Raw genomic sequence first — 21853 nt, 5'->3', positions numbered from 1 at the left:
TGTTACAATTATCCTCTACTTCCTGTCATACGCCATATTGACAAGGCCTCAAGACCGGGGAAGATGTTTTCAAGACTCGCACGTCAACCGCTGATTATCAGCATTGTCAAGAATGCTTTTTCAACGAGCACGAAGGTTCAGAACGTTCAATTTGTTGTATTCTTTTCAGGATTGCTGTTAGATTTGATAGACATTGTTCCAATTTCACGTTTGCACACCTCAACAAGTGCCCGGTGTCCATGTGGCCCGGATTCGTGACATTGTGTAAGGCGATGCAAGATCGAAAATATTTACCGGTGTTGTCGCTGCACAGATGAAACAGCATAGCAACGTTATATTAATTCTGGCCTCAATAAGCCTTATGCTCTATTGCGGAGGGTGTAAGAAGAATGGTAGTACATGTCTTAGTGAAGCATTAATCACGTCATCAGTGCATGGACATAGTATTTTCAAGGGCATTACTAAGATGTTTGCATGAAATGTAAATATGCCTACATTCTTTCAGGTGTGCAGCACAGTTGCATAACTTGAGATTGCAACATTTTTTCAAATTATTAGAAGGTTTTATTTCCAATTCGGTATTTTACAGTTCTGCACACCATACAAAAAAAACCCCTTTTAATTGCTTAAGCAGCTGGCACATGGTTAATCATGATCTCGTAGGCAGATAATTGTATGATTTCTGATTACACTGTTGTGTAAATGTCAAAGGACAGAGGGACATAAACCGAGAGCTAAGGGGACATAGATACATATGCTTATGTATTTGTGGATTAAAAGAAAATAATGAATAATTCAGATACGTAGCTGTTTGCTTCAAAGAGAAGTTGTTCGACCTTTCTAAATCCTTGTATGTAAATTGCTCCTTGCTGCACAGGAAGAGTAAAAAAGTTATGAAATTGTTTTTGCTTTTTGTTTTCCTTTTGAATATTATTTAGATCATGTGCACAGCATATTAATTAGCATTGTTTATTTCAGACTGATGCAAAAGTCACAGTTCTTGGGGCCAGTGGTGGTATTGGTCAACCCCTGTCACTGCTACTAAAAGAGTCGCCACTTATTAGTCAACTAGCATTGTATGATATTGCTCATACTCCTGGAGTAGCAGCTGATTTAAGTCACATTGAAACAAAAGCTAAAGTTTCTGGTTACCTTGGATCAGACCAACTCAAGGAGTGTGTGAGTGGTTCCCAACTAGTGCTCATTCCTGCTGGAGTTCCAAGGAAACCAGGTAAATATATATTTTTAGATTGCTTCAATATACAGTATTACTTGTGGCTACACAACAAAACGTTACTAAACACGTTAACTGTGTTGCTGAAACAGTATGCACCAAATAGTGGTCATGAAAGATAGTCAAAGCGTTTTCTTCACATCCATTTTTAGAACAGTTAGAGAAAAGAAAAATGGACCATCATAATGGTGTCATCATTTTTTGTTAACATTTCAGGTATGACAAGGGATGACCTCTTCAACACAAATGCTTCTATTGTCAGAGACCTATCTGATGCATGTGCCCAATATTGTCCAAAGGCAATCATGGGCATCATCACAAATCCTGTAAGTCTACTTCCATGAACAACGAGAATTTAGTTTTCTGGTTTGAGTCATTCTGTGCATATTTGTTTCTTTGGTTTTATGTGCAACTGTTCACATTTAAGATATAGTGAAGGCTATGAAAAATGTTTAAAATGTTTGTTTTTTTTATTTTTGGAAAAGAAATTGAAGTCACATTTAAGTCCAAATGTCTAGTGGTCAAGGTCACCAATAGAATTAATTTGATTTAAGAATCTAGTGTTTTTTCAAGACCCTGGAATCTTGTTTACAGGTCTGATAAGGGGAGGATTATTTACTAGGTGTTACCCCTGTGTGTATACTTGTCTCTGCTGCATCATGTTCTTTAGGTCGCTTACCTATTTTTCTAGTTAAGACATGGCTCCTTTTGTTGTAGGTCAACTCTACCGTACCCATTGTATCTGAAGTATTTAAGAAGAGAGGAGTTTACGATCCTAACAGAATATTCGGTGTTACAACTCTTGATGTTGTCAGAGCAAATACATTCATTGCAGAGGCAAAGGTAAGGCAACAGCTGTCATTTGTTATATAATGCATGTGATACCATGAACATTAGGAGTCACATAATCTTTTGTGTTGGTGATACGCAGTGATGCCAAGAAAAAACAATAACTGGTAATAGTTTTTAACATACAGAAATACAAATAATTCAGTTCCTGTTACTTCAATGTTTTGATGTTGATACCTACTCACCTGTCAGTGTGAAAATACTGAAGTTGATCATCCATAAAGTTTTGTCATCTCTATACCACTAAATTCTACAATGCCACTCAGATTACTCATTTAATGGTGTTTCTACCGTATGCATGTATTGATTAAAGGAAATGTTAAATTGTAATATTATATGTTTGTTTTAGGGTCTTGATGTGTCTAAAGTTAACGTACCAGTGATTGGCGGCCATGCTGGGAAAACCATCATCCCTATCATCTCACAGTGCACTCCCCCAGTCTCTTTCCCCGCAGTAAGAGCCTTTTCTGACTTACCAGATACTTTGGCAGGTCGTTTTCTAAGTATGAGTGTGAACTTATAAACTGATACAACTTTCATTTTTTCCTTTTTGTACAATACATGTAGCTGATAAGGTGATGTATATGGTCATGCCAGTTGCAGTTTAATACTTAATGTATCTTTATGGAAGGGGTTTTGCGGTTATTAGCCTAGTGGTTAAAGCGTTCACTCCTCATACCATTAACCCAGGATCGTTTCCCTCATGGGTACAATTTGGTCATTTCTGGTTCCCCCCCCTCCATGATATTGCTGGAATATTACTAAAAGTGGCGTAAAACATATTCACTCGCTCACTCACTCATCCAAAGGCCAACAAACAGTCTTTTAGAATCATACATGTCTTGCTTCAGTAAAAGAGTACTCACTCTTTCTTATGGAGGGTATTATAGTCTCATTTGGAAAGCTTGTTGAGTTCTTACATTTTAAACAGCCATTTGAGAAGTTATTATTTCAAATGAAAATCATTATGAATATGTCTTTGGACCTGAAGCAAATTCATTGTCTCACTTTGGTGGACCTGTGTGAAACACTCTTTATGAGTATTTCAGCAAGATATGACTTGCTTTTGTAAGTGCTTACATGGTCTAAAATGTGGAACAGGCAGTGATGATCTGTTGCATACTGAAATACATAAAACATGGTGCTTGGTATTCTAATGTGCTTGGCAGTAAGGAGATACGACAAGGATTCATTGACTCAGAGTGAATATAATTAACCTCAGTATTCATGTTAACTGTAGCAAGTATCACATGTTAACTGTGGCAAGTATCTAAGAAAAGTATTGCTGATGCCTCGCTTCTATGTTACGTACATTTGTGCATTGAGAAAACATGTCTGTAATATCTGACTTCTTTTTCTTTCTAGGACGAACGTGACAAACTGATTACGAGAATTCAGAATGCAGGAACCGAAGTTGTAGAAGCTAAAGCGGGAGCTGTGAGTTCATGTTTGACATGGCGCAGTTGGCTAGTTTAGTGTTCTCGAATGGTGTTTCTAAGTAACAGGACATTGGGACCTGTAAATTTCAGATGTCTCTGAATCACTGGAAATTCACAGGACCCATAGAAAAATAATAAATACACATTTCCTATTTAACATTTTTTATATATTGGGGGTTGAAATTTATACTTTATACATTCGAACCCTGTTTATGCGGATGTTTTGGTTTCATTCGAAAATCGTCTGGATAGCAAGACGTCTGGTTAACTGGATCAAACAGGCAAATCATGAAAATTAAGTGATAGCAAAAAAATTTCATGTACGTATATCAATAAATCAACAGTCAATAGTAATAACAGTGAATCATCATAATATATAAGTGTACCGATAATACATGGAAGGTGTAACGCAGGTTACCATTTGTCAGCTTGTCTCGGACGTAATCATTTAGTGTGTGGAGCTTGTTTGCCAATTGCATATTCTTTTTTTTACATTTTAAATGTCCTAAAAACTTATGGAATCGTGTCAGACTTAAGCTGTCTGCAGAAAGTAAACTTGCGGATGGGATCACATGACTTAGATCATGTGGCAGGCTATTTTTAACTTGCATCGCTACAGGTAGTAGGGGTCAATTTATAAGTGTTATATACGGTACAATTACAGTGTAGTTTACCGTAATCCTACGTAACATGTGTTTTCATAACTGATGCGATGTTCTCACGCCAAATCCTAATGAACAAACCAAGTGACACACGTCCCTAGCGTTTTGATGGCTAATTAATCAATTCACACCAAATGCCTTCCGATAGATTAAGAATGAAATCACATCATCATGCGGTAAACGTGACGTGACACATACACATGCACATTACACAAATCTCTCCGTCCAGATATCTGGATCATTTTTCAATGGAAATCTACATGAATAGATTTAAAATTTGCCGTCCAGGCTGGGAAGCGCGGGGTCCGGTTAAGCAAGTACAAATAATGAACATAAGTTTCTTTTCACATAGAAATCGCCCGGAAGGCGGGGTTTCCGGATATGTAGGGTCCAAGTAAACAGGGTTCGACTGTAAATAGCAAACAAGTGTGACATGTCATATGACAACTTTAGTTAAAGTCATTGTGAAACTGTCCAACATTGAGATCAAGATAAGACACTAGACACAGCGTGTCAATCTTACTTCTTGTATTCCCCACCATGATACTGCTGGAAGGGTCATAAAACTAAACTTGCTCGTGTTACGTAAATTCTGACAGCATTATCATGTGATCATGTAATTTTTTCCTACATTTTGTATGCATGTAAGTCACTGTTAGGTTGATACTGTGTGTCAGTGTTGTTACCTTCAGCCATTGAGTTAGGTTATCATTTATCCTTGCTTGGATGAAATGTGATTGACATTGTAGACACTGTAAATGAAGATTTGACGATAGGATTATATGTTCAGTCATTAAAGTCAGTATGTTAGTACAGTATTTGATAACCAGGGTAGAACTGGCCTTCAGAAACCCATGCTTGCCACCAAAGGCGACTATGCTTGTCATAAAGAGGCGAATAAAGGGACCAGGAGGTCATGCTCGCTGACAATGTTGACCCATTTGTGCAGATTGATGCTCATGCTGTTGATCACACAATTGTCTAGTCCAGACTTGATTATTTACAGACTGCCGCCATATAACTGGAATTTTGCTGATTGCGGCGTAAAACTAAACTGACTTACTCAGTATTGGACAAAGGCTATAAACGTGGTCAGTGTCAGACTATTAGAGCAAATGCTAAGCAAGGGCGATCACTGTAGTGCAATGACTGGTAATTGGTACATTAAGTGCACCCCATTTACAAAATGTAGACTGATGTTATGGTAATAATTTTCTGTGAACTTGCTGTATTGATTTCATATCTGGTGTTCCCCGCCATGATATTGATGAAATAGTGCTAAAAGTGCATCAACCCATACAGACTCACTGAATTGAAGTTGCGTAGATTTGATCATGACTGTCAGTTCTTTACACAAAATGCTTTCTTTTACACATGTTTTTCTTATTGCAGGGGTCAGCCACCTTGTCCATGGCTTACGCTGCGGCTCAGTTCGCATTCTCTGTGCTGGAGGCTTTGGGTGGTGTGGAAGGCAAAGTGGAATGTGCCTACATCCGATCTGATGAAACCGATGCGAAATACTTTGCAACACCAATTTTACTGGGTGTAAGTTTCATCAAATAATCCGAACAATCATTTTTTGTTAGCTTTGTTGTAAGGGCGTTTATCTTGCATGCAAAGGTTCCAGCAGGTAGAAACATTAGGTGAAATGGTTTTTCTGTTATCATTCTCAATGTTCGCCAAGATGCCGAAAACCTGCATATCTGACTCACAATAACATGCCCATGACTCCCTTTCATGTCTAGGGCAAAGATTTTGTGCTCAAACTGATGTTGAGAACGTCATACTGTAAAGCCTTCCTCTTTGCAAATTGAGAGAAATTAAATAAAGCAGTTAAGTTAAAGTCAGTGATTGTTCTTCATTGGTCTGTTTCTTCCAGTATCTTTGAGTCAAAAGTCTTATCAAAATAAATATTTTTATTGCAGAGGGATGGTGTTGAGAAGAACCTAGGAATGGGGAAATTGCTGCAGCATGAAGTTACTCTGCTTGAAGATGCTCTGCCAGAACTAATAGGAAGCATTCGGAAGGGAGAAGACTTCGTGCTCAAAGGATAGAAACCCAGACTGTATGAAGAAGACAATACTGATTGCCTACTCAGTCCATTCTGGATTTTGAGTTAATGTCAGTTTTGAAATGCTCTGTATGTGTGTCTGGGCAAAAAGCTACCTAAATTATATTATATGTTGGCTGTGTGCATAAAAGAGCATTTTACACGAACATCCATCCAGAATAGTTTGAGCTGTATGGTTGAGACTTCATCATGGTTCGTGTAATCAAAGTGAAATAACTGTTTTGTCATATAGTGCATAATTATATGCAATGGAACAGACACCATCAAGTAATGATTGTTAACTGTTTCGACGTGGAGCCCTGATTCGGGCATCTTCTATGTGCAAGTGCCATACATTACTTCCTTAACATGTTTTGTAGGTGGACTTACTTGTCAGGGTTTGTCGGCATTGATAGTGCTGTTTCCCATCTTGTATGCGAGAGACTCAGATTTGTTGATGTGTAGTCACTGCTGGTTTATTAAAGAATAATATGTGGATGATTGTTTTGATTTCTTGGTTGATTGGTTGTCAACCACCACACTCAGCAATATTCCAGCTTTCATAGTCCCATTTCTCAAAGTGATCACGGCACTACATTAACATAGACTTGCATCATAACGCTTCATTTGCTTTGAGGAACAGTCCAGTAAACTGCATGAGTATCATTGTTCTCAATTGGGATGCAATGACATGTAAACTAAGTAAGTCTGACCCCTTAGTTTCCTCTTACGACAAACATGGGTTACTGAAGACAAATTCTAACCCACATCGTCACTGGTGTTTGATTATTAATGATAGATGACCTGGTTCTGTGGAGAATATGTTTATGTTGTACATGTACACTTCAGACTGTACCAGAATGCACTGAGATGTGATAATAGGTTGACAGATGTGGATGATTCAGTTTTGAATCATTTAGTAAATTCCTTAAAACTGAAACACTGTGGAGATTCCTTTTTTGAGAAATGTGATTAACAAACATCCTGATTATACTCCTCACAAGAACAACGGACATCCAGAATTTGATTGACCAAAAGAACATACCAACATGAGCAAGGTCAAATGTGTTGCCATGAGGATTTAGAAAATAACATTGTTAAAAGTTCTGAATACCGAAAACGACCAACTGACAACCTGTAGTGTGTGCCCCAAAAGTGCCACCAAAGAGTACCAACTGTTTTTATAGATATGGTTTTGACATTCAACACTTTAAACCAAGCACATTTGTTGACATGCATTAAACAGAAATTTTTTTTATACCCCCTGCCCCCCCCGGGGATATAGTCGATGCCTCGTCTGTTCGTAATCATTTTGTTTCTGGAGCATAACTCAGAAACCGTGCAATATTTTTAGACCAAACTTGATAGATATAATGATCTCAACCTATAGTTGTGCCTTTTGCTATTTACAGAGTTTTGGAATTTTTAATTTTTTTGTTTTTCCCATGGAACATTTTGGTGTTAGTCTAGTGATGGGGCAGGCTTCTTTTCTGGAGCAGACCTCAAAAACCGTTCAATATTTTTAGACCAAACTTGATAGATATAATGATCTTAACCGTAGTCTAGTGGTGGGGCAGGCTTCTTTTCTGGAGACTTAGTCTCAAAATGGAGAGATGTGGTTCGTTTCTGGAGCAGAACTAGAAAACCATTCAATATTTTTCTGCAGAACTTGGTAGATATATCAATTGGAACCTAACGTGGTGCCTTTTGCTACTTACAGGCATTTGTGATTTCTTAATTTCTAGGTTTCCATAGAATTATTTGTACTTAGTCTCAAAAGTGAGAGTTGTGTTTCGTTTCCAGAGTCAGAACTCAAAAACTTCTCAATATCTGTCAGTGTTACTTGGTAGATATATGTGTCAGAACCCCAAGTGGTGCCTTTTGCTACTTACATGTTTTTCTGATTTATTATTTTCTCCGTTTTTTTGGAAATGTTTCAGACTTAGTCTCAAAATGGAGGGATGTGCTTCGTTTCTGGAGCAGAACTCAAAAACTTCTAAATATCTGTCAGCAAAACTTGGTAGATATGTGTGTCAGACCCAGGAGTGGTACCTTTTGCTATTTACAGGTTTTTCTGATTTATCATTTTCTTGGTTTCAAACATTTCGGATGTAGTCTCAAAATGGAGGTATGGGCTTCATTTCCGGGGGAAAACTGAAAAAAAATTCAGTATTTTTTAGCAAAACTTGGTAAATATAACAATTGGAACCTAAAGTGGTGCCTTTTACTATTTCCAGGTTTTAGTGATTTATCATTTTCTCAGTTGCCATGGAAACGTTTTTGACTTACTCTCAAAAGTGTGTTTCGTTTCTGGAGCAGAACTCAAAAACTTCTTAATATCTGTCAGTAAAACTTGGTAGATAAGTGTGGCAGACCCAAAAGTGGTGCCTTTCGCTATTTCCTTTTTATCACCCGGGCATGTAATGAGGGGGAATATGGTCGACACCTCGTCTCTCCATCCGTCCGTAATCATTTTGTTTCCAGAGCATAACTCAGACACCATGCAATATTTTTAGACCAAACTTATAATGATCTCAACATATAGTTGTGCCTTTTGCTATTTACAGAGTTTTGGCATTTTTATTTATTTATTTATTTTTTTTTTTTTTCAATGGAACATTTTGGTGTTAGTCTAGTGGTGGGGCAGGCTTCTTTTCTGGAGCAGAACTCAAAAACCGTTCAATATTTTTAGACCAAACTTGATAGATATAATGATCTTAATCTATAGTTGTGCCTTTTGGTATTTACAGGTTTTTGTGATTTACTATTTTCTTGGTTTCCATGGAAATGTTTCAGACATAGTCTCAAAAGTGAGAGGTGTGTTTTGTCTCCAGAGCAGAACTCAAAAGCCGTTCAATATTTTTCTGCTAAACTTGGTAGATATATCAGTCAGAAGCTGAAGTGGTGCCTTTTGCTATGTACAGGATCTTGTGATGTATTATGTTCTCGGTTTCCATGGAAACGTTTTGGACCTAGTCTGAAAAGTGAGAAGTGTGTTTCATTTCCGGAGCAGAACTCAAAAACTTCTTAATATCTGTTAGTAAAACTTTCTGGATATGTGTGCCAGACCCCAAAGTGGTGCCTTTTGCTATGTACAGGTTTTTGTGATTTATTATTTTCTTGGTTTCCATGGAAACGTTTCGGACATAGTCTCAAAATGCAGGGATGTGCTTCGTTTCCGGAGCAGAACTCAAAAACTTCTAAATATCTGTCAGCAACACTTGGTAGATATGTGTGGCAGACCCAAGAGTGGTGCCTTTTGCTATTTACAGGTTTTTGTGATTTTTATCATATTCTTGGTTTCCATGGAAACGTTTCGGACATAGTCTCAAAAGTGAGAGGTGTGTTTTGTCTCCAGAGCAGAACTCAAAAGCCGTTCAATATTTTTCTGCTAAACTTGGTAGATATATCAGTCAGAAGCTGAAGTGGTGCCTTTTGTTATGTACAGGTTTTTGTGATTTATTATTTTCTCTATTTCCATGGACACGTTTCGGACTTAGTCTCAAAATGGAGGGATGGGCTTCGTTTCCGGAGCAGAACTCAAAAACCGTTCAACATTTTTCTGCAAAAACTTGGTCGATATATCAATCTGAACCTATAGCGGTGCCTTTTGCTATGTACAGAATCTTGTGATTTATTATTTCTCGGTTTCCATGTAAACGTTTTGGACCTAGTCTGAAAAGTGATAGGTATGTTTCGTTTCCGGAGCAGAACTAAAAAAACGTTCAATATTTTTCTGCAAAACTTGGTATATGTATCAGTCAGAATCTAAAGTGGTGTCTTTTGCTATGTACGGGATCTTTTGATGTATTATTTTCTCGGTTTCCATGGAAACGTTTCGTACTTAGTCTGAAAAGTAAGAGGTGTGTTTCGTTTCCGGAGCAGAACTCAAAAACTTCTTAATATCTGTCAGTGTTACTTGGTAGATATGTGTGGCAGAACCCCAAAGTGGTGCCTTTTGGTTTTTAAAGGTTTTTGTGATTTATTATTTTCTTGGTTTCCATGGAAACATTTCGGACTTCAAAATGGAGGGGTGGGCTTCCGTTTCCGGAGCAGAACTCAAAAACCATTCAATATTTTTCTGCAAAACTTGGTAGATATATCAATCAGAACCTGAAGTGGTGCCTTTTGCTATGTACAGGTTTTGGGGATTTCATATTTTCTCGTTTTTCATGGAAACGTTTCAGACTCAAAAGTGAGAGGTGTGTTTCGTTTCCGGAGCAGAACTCAAAAACTTCTTAATATCTCTCATTAAAACTTGGTAGATATTTGTGGCAGTCCCCAAAGTGGTTCCTTTTGGTATTTACAGGTTTTTGTGATTTATTATTTTCTTGGTTTCCATGGAAACGTTTCGGACTTAGTCTCGAAATGGAGGGATGGGGCTTCGTTTCCGGAGCTTAACTAGAAAACTGTTTAATATATTACATGAAAACTTGGCAGATATTTGAAGCAGACCACAAAGTGGTGCCTTTTTCTATTTACAATGTTTTGTCATTTTTAGTTTTCCCGACCCGTGAAGGTCCAGGGGTAGAATCGGCCCTCAGCAATCCATGCTTGCCATAAAAGGCGACTATGCTTGTCGTAAGAGGCGACTAACGGGATCGGGTGGTCAGACTCACTGACTTGGTTGACATATGTCATCGGTTCCCAATTGCGCAGATCGATGCTCATGTTGTTGATCACTGGATTGTCTACTCCAGACTCGATTATTTACATACCGCCGCCGTATAGCTGGAATATTGCTGAATGCGGCGTAAAACTAAACTCACTCATTTTATTTTTCCCGGTTTCCATTGAAACAGTTCTGACTTAGGCTCAAAATTGAGGGATAGGCTTCGTTTCCAGAGCACAAGTCGAAAACCATTCCATATCTTTCAACAGATCTTGGCAGATATATGAGACAGATTTTAAAGTGGTGCCTTTTGCTGTTTACAGATATATGGCATTTATAATTTCCATGAATTCCATGGAAACAATTCAAACTTAGTCTAAAAAAACAATGAGTAACTTTCTGATTATTTCAAACATGTGGGGGCCGGGGGGATATGTCATCTGATGACTCTTGTTACCCATCCCACCCCATCCCTAACACCCGACACCCGACCCCCGACCCCCGACCCCCGACCCCCGTCCTGATATTTTGTTATATATGACCATTGAATGAAGTGTGCAGCAACAACCCCCTTGACCCCCCTTTTCTCAGAAGTGTGCACCTCCCAACCCCGACCCCACCACCCCCTTTCTGAAAAAAACTGTATCCACCACTTCATTCTTCTGTCTGAACATCGCCATGCTTTTTTCTCACCCTTAAGTTATTGTTTGTTCAACTGCCCAGATTGTGTATAAATATGAATGTCCTGTGTGAAAATAAACAAATACAAATTATTTGCCAAAAAGTCATACACTTAACCTTGTAGTCATTTGGGCTTGGGCGGCTGTTGGCTAGGATTATGTATGTTTGTGGAAAGATAGCGATATCCTCTGTTAAACGAGCGAACCAAACAGACCACGACTTGTGACTTGGAGAATTTACAAACGGGCATGTCCTGCTTAGAAACAGTGTTAGAAAGACATCGAGGATCCTTTTATATAATACTAGGGTGGGTCTGTACTCCTACACTGTTTCTGAGCGAGACACGCCCCTGTGGAATATTCACCATCTCTTCACCACTGCTTGTGCCAAATACCGGAGGGTTTGTGGCTTTAAGATAGGATTTAGTTCTGAAGACTGAGAAACATGGCCGCGCTTGGTTATTGTGGTTCATAAAAAAAGGCCGAGGTGAGAAATGCTGAGAAATGACGTTTACTGATGGCATATTAATGGGAAAAGCATGTCACCTGTGTTATGTAGTGTCTTTAAATTGCCGTGAGTGTTGTACAAAACAACCTTAACGCCAAGACTACCTGGAGTCTGTGTGAAGTTGTACGAGTTACGTCACCTTAGCACTAAGATCGTTCAGTGACACCCGGGCCGTGTTCTATCTGCATGAGAGATAGCGTCCCACATCAGTACACTACCCCCCTAAAACTGGCCACGTCCTGTATGAAGATTCAAACATAACTTTCCTAACGACTTCTGTAAACACGTCTTCCATCTATAGTTCGAAGAAGAAAAAAACGTGCCTAGTCATTTAAATCAAACAAACCTCCATCGTACACAGTGACACATTCTTATTAACCAGAATGACGCCTCCAGTTGGTCGTCCCGGGCGCATACCTGCAACGCGGAGGAAATTCCTCACCATCTGGACTGACATCCTTCGCAAGTCTGGCATCTCTGTAGTGTAGAAATGGCCGTAGTGAGTCTAGCCCATAAGTGACGAATACGTATGGATCTGTTCTGCGCAGTTGTCACACGGGGACCCGTGTTGACCCGTGCGTCTGACAACGTTTCAATAGCCTCCATACCCTAAAAATCCCGGCTTTACTTTTGGATTGTTGATTAACGCATCATTCAGCAAAGTTCCAGCTATATGATGACGGTCTGTAAATAATCGAGTCTGGACCAGACAATCCTGAAAGTGTTAACCAAGTCAGCGAGCCTGATCACCCGAACCTGTTAATCGCCTCTTTGGTTACTGAAGACCAGTTCTAACCCGGATCTTCACGGGTCCAAACTACAGCTGACAAATGGGGTTGCTGCGTTGAACTTCTCGTCAGTCGTAGCAATGTTTTGGTTTTACAATTGTTGTAACAACAAACAAATGAAATGCATCATTTTCCTAGCTAAGTAATTCGTGTTTCTCGCATATTCCAGTTGACGACCATGCTCCAACAACGTGGTTGCGTTTTCCCCAATTACCGTTGTTTTGTTGGGGTTTTTTTTCATTATTATTAGTAGTATTTTTTAACTTATTTTATTTTATTGGACCTGCCTCAAATCACCCTAACTGCATGCTGGAATTCACAACTGGATTTCAGTTAATATGAATATCAGCAAAGCGTCAGGTATTTCCATTTTTTCTACTTTTACTTTTTTTTTGCAGAGTGTATTGATCCTTGAAATATAGATATCTAATCACCGTGCGGACTTCAACACTCTCTAAATAGTTTGCATGAATACTGTGGTGACTGGGGCCTACAAGTTAATAGTATGAAGACAAAAGTGATAGTTTTCCGCAAAAGACGAAAATTAAAAGATGATGAACATTGACATTTTAATACTATGCCGCTTGAGGTTGTAGATGAATTTAACTACTTAGGTAATATGATTACGTACACAGGTAATTTTGGATTTACTTAACAAATGTTAGCGGGTAAGGGTTTAAAAGCTATGAATGTTCTGCTACATAACATCAGAGCTGGTCACTTTACAGCTAAAACATGTGGTGGTCTGTTTAATTCCTTTGTTACATCTGCTATGCACTATGGTTGTGAAGTCTGGGGTATGCAAAATGCAATTGAAATTGAACGTGTATATTTAAAATTTTGTAAAAATATCCTTAAAGTTCACCACAATATGTTACTAGTATGGCTGTATATGGTGAACTAGGTCGTTATCCTTTGTATATTAATAGATATTTAAGGGTTGTAAAATACTGGTTCAAACTGCTAAGCACATCAAATTGTATCCTTAAACTTATCACAATGCAATAATGGCGTCAAAAACTGGACTTTTTTATGTTAAAAATGTGTTATTTATATATGAGTTTGGATATGTTTGGTGTGACCCAGGATGTGTTGACCATAGTACATTTTATAGTCTTTTCAAGCAACGTTTAATTAATTGTTTTATCCAAAAATGGCATCATGACATTGCTTCAAGTACGTGTAGAAAATTATGGCTATATAGTAATATTAAATTTAACTTTGGATATGAATTATACTTAGATGCTGTACATCCAAATACTGTTAGATATTCAACTATATTACGAATTTCGTGTCATAAATTAAAAATTGAAACTGGGCGCTATGAAAATATTGATAGGGAGAAAAGATATTGTATTTACTGTAAAGAAAATAATGAAAATGCAATAGAAGATGAATACCTTTTCGTTTTAATTTGCCCAAAAGATACAGTATATCAAAAACAGCTGATTAAACCATATTTTTGGAAGAAGGCAAGTATGTTGAAATTTTTGGAATTATTAACAGGCCCATCTAAAGATAGTATTGCAAGATTGTGTAAATGCATAAAATTGTGCATGTAAGTGCTCAAATGTTTTGTCCAGCCTCCATTTATACATGTAAATCACTATGCATATTCCAACGGATAACCATATTCTATCACGCATAGTTTGTAAAATGATGACGAGTGGCATATGGCCCAAGTTTATACTGAATAAAGAATCGAATCGAATCGATTCTTTGAAGGGGCACTGATGCTGAGCGATTACTGTCGCACGAAACCAAGCAGCAGGTTGGTCAGCACCTGCTCCCTCGACCGTGACCGACACGGGGACTGGGCTACTGTCCACAATGGCAGAATTTGTTCAACCTAAACAGTGAAATGCTCATCTCATGCCGTTATTTGAAAATATCCCTGGTATTCCTTGTAAGTATCCCAGCAGTGTAGGGGTTACTTTCTAACGCCTGGGTGGTACAGTGGTTGATCCAATTTGATCCTGTTTCTGTGTTTTTACCTCGATATTTAACCATGTCATGTAAAAATATGATGTCTACAGGCACGCAGCAAGCCATTTGTTTCGTATAAGCCCGATAGATTGCAAAGTTGTATAATAAGATAGCATTGAGGTTTGTCTCAGTTTTTATAGCAAACATCATGTGTAATATTTTGGATATACTTATAAGCCCCCGGTCTATTATCTATGCTAATAAAAACACACATTTGATTTATCTGAACCCGTTAACTAATAACAGGGATAATCTACAATCTCTATGTATGCTCCCTGCTGAAAACAACGACTTTTGCCATTGGTAGAAAACTCTGAAAATTTTCTCAGGTAAAAAACTGATCATATCTATTTACCCAAGTACACAGAAAATTCTTACATGTATTTCTTATGTAACAACGAAGTTCCGTTTGTATCCCGAAGACAGTTTAGGCCCATACGTGTTTTCAGGCTGCGTGCAATACAGCGATTACTTAACCCTTCTTGTAACCGGCATTTGGTGGTACATGTATACACCTACACGTCATTGGTCATCATTCACTTGATGGTCAATTAATGAATTTCTAACAGGTATTATTACTGTTAACACCACTCAGATTACTCGACAATGGTTCCCAGTTGGCATTACTCCTGTCCGGAGTAGATAATACTCGACATTATAAATTAAGGTCTGATGTGGCAAAAGTATTACGTGAAATGTAACATGTGTATGTAAGTGATGCAAGAGGGTGTATCAGCTGAGTTACAAAAACAAACATCGATCAAAGGATTAACCGATAGTACACTGATTAATTACTTTTCACTGAACTGAACTTTTATTTTCACAGAGAATTTGTCAAAAGGCATGTAATGTTTTTGTGTGTAGATATACTGATCTATAATGACTACACCCTGTCGTAAAGTGCGAATGTGAAAATATAACACCCTCCCTTCCAACTTAACCGCAAATACGTTGATTGATTGCTCATTATTGGCTAACTAAATTACTTAGAATGGCGGACATCATATAATTTAGTTGCCAGGTGTGCTATCTTGGGGGACCAATGAGACTATGCACCAATATGAAAAACCTGAACCGATGTATCACTTTTTCGCATGTTAGACATATTAGACACATGACATAGAGCAGGATTATCTACCAGCTGCAGATGAATGGTATATCGTTCTTTTATGTGGATATTGATGGATGCATGCCTGAACAAGCTAACAGCCTGACCTTGTTGCTGTAACTTTAGTCTGTTTAAATTTGATATTGACATTTTGTTTTAATTTATCTGTTGTAGCATTCAGCATTGTATAGATTGCCAACGTGAATCACATTTCACACACCCGCTATTCGCGACCTAGTGCATGTTTTCTATAATACAGATTCTGCTGAATGCTACAACGAATAAATTAAATCAAAATGCAGATATTAAATTTAAAAGAGACTGAAGTTATAGCAACAATGTCAGGCTGTTACCTCGTTCAGGAATGTATCCATCAATATCCATATTCAAGAACGATATACCATTCATCTGCAGCTGGTTTATGATCCTGTTCTATGTCTTGTGTCTTTCAACAGTCTGATATGCGTACAAATGACACATCCTTTCAGAATTTTTCACACTGTAGTCTCCCTAAGATAGCACACCTGTCAACTAATTGCATGTCCGCCATTAGGTAGCCAATAATTAAGGAATACAGTTCGTTCTACCACCATGTATAGTAAGTAAGTAATAAATGGTGGTAGAACAAACAGTATTTCTTTTCTAAGATGCCGTATTTAATAATTTTAAGTCTTATTTCGATTAATCTATGGCAGAAAACAAACGACGGTGCCTGACCTAAATTAAGAATCCTCGCACAGGGCTAACTGACGCGCTGTTCTTTTGACGTGTCAGCCCCCTACGTTAAGACAAACGTTACTAGAAAAACAAATGATGAACAGTTTGGTAGAGGTTTATGTTCGGGTTAAATATCTTCTCTAGATCATTCTAATTACATCTGTGATTCTCTTAAACCATACAAGGCAAAATGACCGTCTCATTTCTACTACCAACGAAAGTTTAGATCAGTACATTTAGCAGAAGCTGACTAGTCATGCGACATTCCACGATTGCATTGTAGGAGTGTAAACATTGCCAAAATTACCGTGTCTCTGTCAAGTTTTGAGTCGAACTATGGGGCATTTTATCCTTCGAAAAATATAAACATAATGTTTCTACCGGTGATGTTAGCTGTGTGATGCAACTGCAAACCAAGAAACGGGATACGACGAAGCAGTTTAGTGTGGGAGGCTGTACAAGGCGACGACAACTGACATCCATCGTGACGTCGGTTACATTGTGACGTAATGCAAAAAAGTTCGATTACGAGGGGGCAGACTGGAATGGCGCAGTGACGTCAACACATTGTGACGTAATGCAAAAGTGCACATTATCGCCTGATAAAGTATTGTCGGCGCCTTTGATCTTTCACCGAAGCATCTTAGAATGAGCAATCAATCAACGTATTGGCGGTTAATTCTTTGAAGGAAGGATGTTGTTTTTACACTCGCACTTTACGACAGAGTGTAGCCAGTATAGATAAGTGAAATCAACAGTGTTTGATTTAGATAAAAGTATGACATTCATGAACAATAAATGTGCCCAGAAGTGTTAATCAACATGACAATGGCCCATAGGACGCTGACCGTGGAAATGAGGATAATAACACAGTTATATGTGATAATGACTTGAACACTGAACACCCTTGCAGTGAACAGCTGGCTAGCTATTCTCGAAATGTTCGTAGCCCTACGGACTTCTTAAGCCCATTCTTAACACATTGGCTACGATCAAAGTTAAGAATTCTTAGGGCTACGAACGTTTCGAGAATAAGGGCCCTGAATATTATATCCATACGTGTGTGGGCCGAGGAACAAACTAAAATACCAAGAATTTACACAACTCATCAAATACTGGTGATATTATAGGTGTACAGGAAACCAAGACAGATCATTTAGATAATATTGAAATTGAAAAACATACCGTGCACCTGAAAAACAGAAAGTATACTGGGAACATTTCTGGTGGACTTTGTATTATATTTAAAGAAATAATTAATGATTATGTAACAACTATATACCTACTGAGTGTGATGTGGTGATGTGGGTCAAGGCTAAAAAGACTTTATTACATGCAGATAAGGATGTTACTGGGTTTGTGTACATTCCGCCGAAAAACACAAAATATGCCAGCGACGAACATTTCTTTGTATTATATTATGAAATATTGCAACATTATTCTGATAACAATACCGTTATTCTAAATGGGGATTTTAATGCCCGTGTTGGAAATGCCGATGATTTATGCGAAATCGATGCTATTGGCGATGTGGAATCGTCTGGTGTTAAATCACACACAGTTAAACAAATAACTCAAAACGTGAAATGTACAAAGTGGTATGGTAATGACTGTTTATCAATGAAAAGAAAATTTAGAAAAGCTAAACGTAAATACCAACGTACTAAACATGAAGTCGACAGACGGAACATGAGAACACAGAATCGTATTTACAAGAAAACTGCAGATAAACATTATACAGCCTATATCAAGAAGACACAAGCAGAGGTTGGACTTATGGCTAAGAATTATCCGACTGCGTTTTTGAATTATTTAAAATCTCAACCTCCTAAAGATGAAAATATCTCTTTGGATATATTTAGGACTATTTTCGGCCAATAAATACAAGCAATGAAAGTGACGATGATAAGAAATCATTTGATATTTACGACCTTACAGAATCAAACGAGGAACTCGATGGAGACATTTCTACACGAAATACTTTGGCTATTAATAATCTGAAGAATAAGAAAGCTGCAGGTGTTGACAAAATATAAAATGAACACATTATTAGCACCAAGGATATCCTTCTTCCGGTTTGTTATGAGTTATTTAACCTGGTCTTAGAAAGTGGATGTATCCCGGAAACCTGGTTAACCGGCATTATTAAGCCCATTTACAAAAGGAAAGGCGAATGTAATGTAGTGTATGCACTTATGAGTATATAAAGTTAACAGTCTAAGGGAGACAACTCCGTAAGACTTAATGCCAGCTCTAATGCTAGAGTCAACTAGAGTGATGTCCCTTGAATGTAGTGTGGTGGAATATACATGGCTGCTGTTATGACATGAATTGTTGTTCTGTCATTGACTAAGGCCAGTCACGGTGAATACACGACAGAGTAAATGGCGACGAGGATGGGATCCCGTTCACCAAGCCAAGGCAAGGGTAAACTTCACTTTACGGGTAGCCGGAAGTGTACGTGACTGGCATGCGCTGAAGCCATATTTACATCGAAGCGAGCACTAACGCTGACACCATTTTTTGTTTACTCCGGCGAGTTCTATGGCCGCTGTTCTATGGCCTTGTTTGACCTATTAAATTACCTTTGGATTATAATCGAGAATCAGCTCAAGACCTTCATTCCTCAACATTATGTTAGGGTCAGTATTATGTCATGGTATTGTCAATTGCAGTGTTTATTCATTTTCTAAGATCACGATATACAATTTCCCAGTGCTAACCGAATGCATGATTTTTTGGCAATCTCATATTTCAACAGAATGGGGGGTTTTATGGGGGCTAGTGCCCCCTACATTATTTTTACATATTACTTATCATTTCTTTTCTATTCCTAATAAACAAAAAGAGGTAAGTTTATCTGATGTCTAATATCAAAACGCTTCACTTACATTACAAGAACAAACCTCCGCTTGCATTAATGAATGCATCCGAATTATGAACACCATTTTCTTTATTTTCAGTTTCATTCATTTTAAAAGTATGCATGGGTTTTTGGGGTCAAACGCGCGGCGGATAAACGTAAGAAATGTAACAAAAGGATCATCAAAACAACGTAAATATTTTTACCTCACGATCAACTCCACAAAATAACTATCATACAATCCTTTCGCAGTTCCATACCTCGGCAGGGACGCTTTCACCACTCTCCACGTACTCGCAATTTTAGTAGTGCACATACCATTCTCTGCATTTACAAATTCCTTACTATGATTTAATGTCACATACTCGTATCCCATCTCATTCAAGTTGTAGCATTCCTAGTAACCCACTACCTTATTTGGAACATTCGACACGTGCGTCCACATTTGACCAATCACAGAAAAGGAACGTCATGAGGATTTCCCTTTGATTACTAACGATTGGATTGATGTTATGGAGCATTACTAAAATTCGTGTTTAAAACTCTCGTCTTTTAGAGTTTTGCCAGTAAACACGAAAATGACCTCTAAATTCGTCTAAAATCCCTCCTAACGGAGATCAGCCCGCTGTCACGTGTTTTGTCTTTTATATATGACGCGCGCGCGTCGCTTACTGCCAAATACTATAAAATACATTTCTACTTCCGGGCGACTGCCGGAGACAGGGACCCGTAAACTGCAGGTGTCCCCAAGGCAAATTGGACTAAGTGTTCAGAAGGGTCTACGGATGTCTAAAAACAGGGTGAATATTGATTTGAAGTTCCATGAACTGACATTCATAAAAAATGGCGGGAAACCCATATCAAATTTCTGCAAGTGTTCAAATGACATTGCAAGTGATCTCAGGATCAGAATAAGTGAACTAAGTGTACCAAACCACCACAATCAGCCAAACTATGTTTCTGATTATAAATTCAATCCCTATCACGATATGGACAGTTTGTGTGACTTTGAATGACAGTGACCTAATTTCACCACGGCAAATCAAGAAGCAGCTCAAAATTATGGATTCTGTGTGCCTATTCCCAAGTTCTCAGGTAGAAAAGAAGATTTTTCATCATAAGCTGAAAGGTTTGAATCACGTATGGCAGCCAACAATGTTGTTGATCAGAAAAGAAAAATCCATATCTTCGAATTCATATCATCAATGGGAGACGAATTGTACAAGCTTGCTCATGATCTATTTTCCCCAGAGAAAGTTAGTGATCAGAAGTTTGAAGATGTTGTAAGCCAACTCTCTCTTCATCTCCACCCACCTCCAAACATCATTACTGCACGTTGTAACTTCAACAGAACTGCACAGAGGCCAGATGAAAGTATCAGTACATTTGTTGCTAATCTGAGAAGAATTTCAGAAGATTGTGATTACGGCCAAACCCTTCTGATGTGGTTGAGAGACAGATTTGTAGCAGGAGTACACAGTGAGGCAATTAGGTGCAGATTACTGCAAGAGAAATCAACTATGACCTTTGACCAAGCATACCAAATAGCCTTGTCAATGGAAACGCCATCAAGGAAGCTAAAGCCATCCAAAATCAAGGTACAAGCACAAGTTCTGTACACAAGTTGTCACAACCCAAGGGAAAGCAACAAGAAGAAAACTCCCAAGAGTAAACCCAGTAATTACAAACCATGTATCAGGTGTAACCTAGAAGATCACAAGCCTCCAGACTGTCCCTACATCTCAGCAACTTGTAACAACTGTAAGAAGATTGGACATCTCTCCCGTGCTTGTCGCGCACCTAGATCTGGAAAGAAGAAAGAGTACAGTAAATACAAGTCAACAAACATGATTGAAGTTGAGGAATCGGAGGTAACTCTGAAAGATGATGATGTATTTGAAGAGATTTTTGTGGTTTCCTCAGTACATGAAGGAAAGACAGGTAAATGGAAGAAAACCATACTAGTCAACGACAAGCCGATGAAGTTCGAGCTAGATTCCGGATCAGGCGTCACTCTGATCAACAAAGAGGTCTACAGATCCACCTTTCCAGAGATTCCACTGTCTAGAACAGCTTGCCAACTCAATGCATATTTGGCAACAGACATTCTGGTGTTGGGAAGTCACTGGAAACTGGAAGTCAAGGCCCTCACAGAATCAGAGATCATGGATCTATCCATAGTGGTTGTCGAGGGAAACGGAGCTTCACTAGTAGGCAGAAACTGGCTCAAGTACATGGAACCATTGAAGAGTATGCTCTCCCTCAATAGTATCAGTCTGGTAGACACCACAACTGATACACAGGATGACTTGTTGATAGAATTCTTCCAAGTGTTTGATAAGGGATTAGGCCACTAG

At 38.4% G+C, this 21853-nt stretch overlaps 2 protein-coding genes across 2 annotated transcripts; both read left to right on the top strand.

The window, feature by feature from the left end:
• Positions 1 to 11: 11 nt before the first annotated feature.
• Positions 12 to 6730, top strand: LOC137274009 (malate dehydrogenase, mitochondrial-like). Its single transcript, XM_067806998.1, has 8 exons — positions 12 to 135; positions 979 to 1231; positions 1451 to 1560; positions 1952 to 2077; positions 2433 to 2537; positions 3449 to 3520; positions 5577 to 5729; positions 6110 to 6730. The coding sequence occupies exons 1-8, from the start codon at positions 64 to 66 to the stop codon at positions 6236 to 6238; spliced, it is 1020 nt and encodes a 339-aa protein (XP_067663099.1). The 5' UTR covers positions 12 to 63; the 3' UTR covers positions 6239 to 6730.
• A 13908-nt stretch (positions 6731 to 20638) lies between these two features.
• On the top strand, positions 20639 to 21853 carry LOC137276207 (uncharacterized). The gene has a single exon (XM_067808212.1). It carries the CDS (start codon positions 20639 to 20641, stop codon positions 21851 to 21853), a length of 1215 nt encoding a protein of 404 aa, XP_067664313.1.

Source organism: Haliotis asinina, chromosome 1, assembly GCF_037392515.1.
Source record: "Haliotis asinina isolate JCU_RB_2024 chromosome 1, JCU_Hal_asi_v2, whole genome shotgun sequence".
NCBI lineage: Eukaryota > Metazoa > Mollusca > Gastropoda > Lepetellida > Haliotidae > Haliotis > Haliotis asinina.
Note: the sequence above shows the minus strand (reverse complement) of the source record. Positions and strands in the feature narration are given on the sequence as shown.